The sequence below is a fragment of the Megalops cyprinoides genome, chromosome 19 (assembly GCF_013368585.1).
Source record: "Megalops cyprinoides isolate fMegCyp1 chromosome 19, fMegCyp1.pri, whole genome shotgun sequence".
Lineage (NCBI taxonomy): Eukaryota > Metazoa > Chordata > Actinopteri > Elopiformes > Megalopidae > Megalops > Megalops cyprinoides.
In genome coordinates, this window is record NC_050601.1 from 1,483,940 (window position 1) to 1,490,330 (window position 6,391).

Below are 6,391 nucleotides of genomic sequence, written 5' to 3' on the forward strand. Positions count from 1 at the left end.
TCTCTCTCTCTCTGTCTCTCCGCTCCACCATCACGCCGCTCACTCCAGAAGGGGAGCTAGGAAAGCACACGTCTGTCACCAGGCTGCTACACTCACAGTCTCAGAGGTTGCCATGGCAGCACAATGCCCTGTCTCCATGCCCACCGTGGCCTAGGCCCTGGGCTCTCCCTGCCCATCAGCGATGCTGTTGAACTCCGGACCACATTGCCTGCAGGACTGCGTTCAGGGGAGGGTCTCCTGTCATTGGCTGGACAGTGTTTTGCCTGTGAAAAACAGCAGGAGCAGGAGAGGAGGGTGTACAGCAGCCCTCTCCCACATCTGGCCTGACCTTTAAAAGCCTGCGTGTCAGCAGTCTGGAGGGAAATACTGTGAGCCAGGCTCTCCGACCGGACACATGCTTGTGAAATATGTCGACTGTTTCAATTTGTTGATCAATCTTTTCTGTCTTTTTGGTTTTGATATGCCAGTCTCTTTCCCCTCGGGAAAGGTGTGCCTGTTCTTTCTGGTTCCTTTAAATTTCTGTGGATCCAGATCCACAAACATTTTGCGTTAATGTCTCAAATGTGGATTTTATTCTTACAATACATAATGTTATCATGGAAAAAAACAGGTTATGGCTCAGTTTTCCTTTTTAGGATGAAATCCAGGTTTGATGAAAGGGAGCAGGAAAGGCATCATGGTTTTTGAACAGAAACTAGTCGCATATCTCTCTATTCCTGGTGCACTTTGCAGGTACGTTTTGAACAGGAGAGTGGAGTACATTGGCTGAAACCATGATCCCAAAGCATCTCCCTTTGCTAATAGCGATGTTGCAGATGTTTAAGGGTGGACTTTAAGATAAGAACTGTAATCATGCAGTATTTTTGCTGGCAAACCTAGTTCTGATATTTTATGTTCAAAGATATTTAAGGTACACGTTGGATCATAAATTCGGTGGTCGTTCTTGCTCTTGTGTATGCTATTAAAAGCATAGTCAACGCCAAAGTTATTTCCAGAAATTTCACATCAGCATTATTATAGTCATTTTACCACCACAATGAGACATGAGGTTCTATAGCAACCTCGAAAGCTTGCCACTTATTAATTTTACATAATTGTTTGCATAAACTCACATGTCCTGACGTTGCCTCATGAACAGGAGCCAATGATCACACACCTCACTGAGAAAACAGCAAGAAGCTTATCTTCAAAAAAGGGAAATTTATCTTCAAAAAAGGGTAAATGAGTGAAAAGCTGCCTGTACATACACAGAATGTTCCAAGTCTTTTTTCAGTTGGTGCTGCAAAGGGTGTCTAACTGAGGGGGTACTGACGCCATCGTAAATTGATTTGTGTTTTATACTGTCTCATTTAATGTATATTTTGCTATTAATCTTTATAGAGGAACAAACTTGGGCACTTCTTGGTAAACCAAGGAGAGTGTATATTGTAGGAGATATTTCTTTAACCTCTCAGAGAGCTGAGAGAAACCTCAGTGTCAGGGAGAGAGTATTTTCCGTTTTAAACCCCTCAGAGTGGTATTGCATGCTTGTGTTTTGTGTGTTTGAAATGAAACAAAAATAGTGTTTAAATCGCAGAATGAATGTACTCTTTCTCCATCTGCCGCTCTCGAGGTCGAGAGCCCGTGGGCTCGCACGAAGCCGTTCCACGTGCGGCTTTGGTGCTGCGCTCGCGAGTGGTGCGGGATTTAAAGGCCTGACCTGCCGGCATTGTGCTCTCCCACTTACCGTCACAAAACACCTTAACAAGCTGTGCTGGACGAGGTCGTCTGGAATACGTTCATGTGGGGTTTGCAATTAATGTCATTATAGTAGAACCCATGCATATAGTGCACCTGAGATTCCATACATTTCTTACCTGTAATGACGGGAGGGCAAACTTCTGAGGGTTATATGCTGTTTAATTTCCCTTGCCTGTTTCCCCCTGTACGTGACCTCGTGTTACGGCAGACCAGAGTCTGTGTTCTCACAGTTTTCAGCTAATCATAAAACATAGACTGAGATCTTCAAGGTCAATCATGAGGATTTATAATGGCGTTTACAATCATCCGAATGGTGTGCCCCGCGAGCACGTTTGAAGAGGAACCCTTCAGGTTTTGTCATGCCCACGTTTGCCACTCGAACCCCGACGAAGTGTCCTTTAAAATAGTCCTTTTAATTTGTCTCAGAAGACGTGCTCCAGTGTTCCTGACTGTTCCCACCATACAGCACAGACTTTGGCAACAGAAATGCCCTTGTGTTGTACCGTGTGCTTGCAATTCTTCCTACCACCGCATACGTAACAGGCAACCCAAAATTGCCATAAATGGTAATACCCGCACATCAGTGTACTGGTTGGTAGTGTTATACGCATATAGATTATCCTGTTGATCGCAACGGATGCTGAAATCACAGACAATTACAATTTAGACATTGAAATAATATTAAATGTGGTATTTTATGGACTGAGCTATTATCATCAAAATGTGTGGGTTTTTTAACCTTCTTCTCTGTCCATTGTACTGATGTTGACCCCTGTTTTATGCATTGTTTTCACAGATCACAAAGCACATTCCATGCGTTTCTTACATCTGTGAAATTGAGTCGGATTTTGATGGTTTTTATTACTTTGTTTTTGTTGCTTTTGTGAGGGACTGGATCTGTTGTGGCTGAATCAGTTGTCTGTGTTTATTCACGCTATAGCGGAGTTACTTGTCGGGAACTGTAAAGGCATTCTAAGGTGCAGATCAGCTGAACACGATTCATCGCCTCCCAAGAGTTTCTCGCTCACGACTGCGTGGGCACGGCGTCACATTGACTGCTGCGGGCATTAAAACGTAGGCTGTGGTGGCCTGCGGCGGAATTAGAAGCGGTATCTGACTCAAACTGAATCCGCCTGGCTCTGATTAGAGCTTTTCTACTGTAACAACGGAGCACAAGTGGCTCTCCGCTGCAGGTTTCTGACGGATGTTACACAACTGACACTAGAATGAAATCCCCGATGGAGTGCCAACCCTCGCCTTCATCGTGTTTTAGCCTGTAGATTGTGTATAGTGCCTTTAGTGAAAAGGGATTCATTTGGAATATTCCGCTTAGCTGCAAATTATATAAATATGTGGTAAAACTAAAGTATTGTTAATGCGTATGTTTTGAAAATCGGGTATTCCATTTGAGCAAGTATGTGTACTCAATTAATAGAAAAAATCGAAACAAATATCAAAAAAGTTTATAAAAATAAGTGTTTATTCAAAACTCACAGCACATTTTGACAATCAAAGTAGTCCACCCAAATAATTCCTTCACCATTCTCTCTGATCACTGTGGCTATCTACTGGTCCAGCCAGCAGCTATGGAGTAAAACAATTATTTTCCAAATGAACAATTCATTTCGATAAATTGTGAAAATTACCCTCTGGCTATTTGTACTATGATAACTGTGGGCAAAATGCATTTTCCATTTCTCTTTCACTGGATCTGGCACTTCTCGACGTGTTTGGTCCTTTTTCTGGAGGTGCTGGACCCGAGAACTTGCTGAAGATCGGCGCTGAGGCTGGGTCGGCGCGCGAGAGGGTACAGCGCGCCGCAGGGAGTATCGGGAACGCGCGCTCGGGCCCCTCTTCCGCCCCGTCGGGCCGAGCGCAGCGCCTGGTAAGAGCGGATGGAGATTTTCCGGTGCTGAGATGGTAAGGTCTCTGTGGGGAGCCCGCCGCTTTTTGCCAGGGCTTCGAACATCACCTCCAGGTTGGTGCTGTCTTTAGCGGATGTTTCGAAAAGGGCGCAGTCGTCCCCAAGCGCTTGGCAAATCTCCGAAAGGCTGATGGCTCTTTGCTCCGGACCCAAGTCCACTTTGTTGGCACAGATTACAATGGGGACGCGTGCGTTCTCTTTGGGTTTTAGCAGTTTGGTCTTCGCATCCACGATCTCTTTACGAAGCGCGCAGACCTCGTCAAATGAGCTTCTGTCATCCACGCTGAGCACCAGTAAGAAGATGTCACCTGTGGATGGGAATAAGCATTAATTTACAACCAAAAACTACTCTGTGATATAGCAATGCAAAACATTTAATGCACTCTTTTAATATATTTAATGCGCACTTTAATGCATAATTCTACGCGACACTGCCATGGATTCCAACACCTCAGTTTGAAGGTGCTTACTGCTCAATGTGGTCCGAGGCTACCAAAGCGTTAAAAACTGTGGGTTCGAAATGTCTTTAAATCACTGCCATTTAAATCTGACCACATTATTATGCGTTGGATGCTTTCTGTCCCGCTTGTTAGGAATATGCGTCCAATATGATTATAACATTATTATTTTATCCTTTGCTGTGAGTTAACAGCTTTGCAGTGCCACCATGAAACCGAGACAAAGCGGTTCGCGCTACACACCGGTCAGGATGGACAGTCTGCGCTTGGCAGGGAACCCTCTTTCCCCGGAGGCGTCCAAGATGTCTATCTGGTAGGTCTCCCCTCGGATCTGGTATAGCTTCCTGTGGAAATCCTCGGAGGTGGGCTCGTACTGCTCCGTGAAGCCGTCGCGCAGGAACCGCCGCAGGATGGAAGTCTTCCCCACTCTCGGCGCGCCCAGCACCACAATGCGCCGGCAGTTCCGCGGCTTGGTGGAGCTCAGCTTCTCCTGGAGGGGTTCGTGCTCCAGGGAGTTGGAGCCCGTTTGGCCGTGCAGCACCAGAGCCGCCAGCGGATCGAGCGGCGGTCTCTTACAGAGCAAACGGTCCGAGGACGGGTACCGGTTACCAGCACTGGAGGAGCGCACAACCCTGGCTTTCTTGTCTTGGTGTCTCCACTGCGCCGTGACGGTTTTAATGATCCCCACGCCCGCCTTGGAAATGGCAGAGACTTTGAGTCCGGACGCGGCCAGGTGCTGAGTAGCGTTCTTATAGCGCGCGAGAAACTTGGATGAACTGCTGCACGCACCTCTGCCGCTGGGGGACCGTGTCTGGGTTCCGCCGAAAGCGCACCCCCGCCGGACAGCCGGTGCGAGGTTTTCAGGGCCATTCGCGTCGGAGCGTCGCCTTTCGACTGCGCCTGCAACGGCGAAACAAACGTTCTCGACTGTTTTCAGCTCCATATTCCTTCCTGACACGGGCTTGCTCTGGGATCCAACTGCACCCGTACGTTTTGTCCTTCTGCGTGCGAGAGCAGCTCTGTTACAGCCATGCGTCCCTTGCCAACTCGCAGCTCGCTTTGCATTGCTTTATATAGTCCGGTTGAGAGCCCATGCGCTGAAACGTCATTGAATGATCATCATCTACCAAAGAATCGCATGCCGATTGCATTATCACGATATCACTTGCAAGTTACCCAGAGAAAACGTTTTCGTTTATTCTCGTTGTCTACTTGTCCAACCTATTACAACGGCTACAACATATGTATGGTGTCTAGAAGTAATATACTAGCACACATTAGTTATGACAAACTAATGTTTTTTTTAAGATAATATGATTTTCCTGCCTGTTGTATTTATGAATAGAAAACTTAATGCAGACTGACCTAGGGAAATTAGGGGCTATCAATACAAGGAATTAGACTGACAATAATAATAATTTGTATTCATATAGCCACATAATTTTGAAAGAAACGAATCGTAAATGTAATTTTTGGTAAATTGCACAGCCCACGCTAACGGCCCATATGATTAATATTGTTGATTCGTTTTAAAGCCTCATACCCTTCTATTTAAAGCACACCACAATGTGTTTTTTATTAAGACAGCAGGTTTATTTTAAGAATTCCGTATCGTGGGTTTAGTGAGTGATTCTCTTTATAACCAGGTAATGGACATTGTGTTCTATTATGCTACAGTGGATGATCACAGGACGCGGGACACGTGGGTGTAAATCGTAGGCTATTAGTCAGTTTGTTAATGGTGATTTCCCTCAGAACGGAATTTACCCAATGCGCTGATTAGGTTTTTTTTTTTACTTTGATTGCCTTTTTAGAAATATTGGCACAATACCATTAACGAGATCTGACATTGTTTCCGGCTGAAAAAGGAAGACGTTCATGATTTAAATAGCTAATGGAGCTTTCTGAGCCTACGTGTGAAATATGAAAAAAAAATAGTTTCGGCACAGAAGGCTAAAGCGCCTCAGTACGAGGACCTGTGGATTTCACTCAGAAACGGCAGAGCTGATTACATACTGTCTATAAAATAGATGTGTAGCGTATTTATTTGTGCAGCTGCTAGTTGTTCGCGATCATTCCTTTGTCTGTACAGCGTGACTGTGTTGCGTGGAGTGAGTCCGCCGCAATCACGACCTGCGTTGTCTTTTCACACTAACGCTCACAAACGACTCGGCCTCGAACACGGCCGCGTGAATCATCAGAAGTGAAACAGCTTATCCCCTTGAGACCCCGCCAGCAGCCACAACTTGTGAGAAATCATTATTTAACA

The 6,391-nt window shown here is 45.6% G+C and overlaps 2 protein-coding genes across 2 annotated transcripts in view; one reads left to right on the top strand and one right to left on the bottom strand.

Moving 5' to 3' along the window:
• Positions 1-386, top strand: part of rsad1 (radical S-adenosyl methionine domain containing 1) — a 7,767-nt gene extending 7,381 nt beyond the window's left edge. The window contains exon 9 of the mRNA XM_036553147.1: positions 1-386. This exon is cut by the window's left edge and continues 381 nt beyond it. The gene's annotated coding sequence lies outside the window, so the exon portion shown is untranslated.
• Positions 387-3,421: 3,035 nt separating this feature from the next.
• Positions 3,422-5,152, bottom strand: rasd2 (RASD family member 2). The gene is made up of 2 exons (XM_036553430.1): positions 4,366-5,152; positions 3,422-3,972 (listed from the first exon to the last, which is right to left on the bottom strand). Exons 1-2 carry the CDS (start codon positions 5,063-5,065, stop codon positions 3,443-3,445), a joined length of 1,230 nt encoding a protein of 409 aa, XP_036409323.1. The 5' UTR covers positions 5,066-5,152; the 3' UTR covers positions 3,422-3,442.
• Between the last annotated feature and the right edge of the window lie 1,239 nt (positions 5,153-6,391).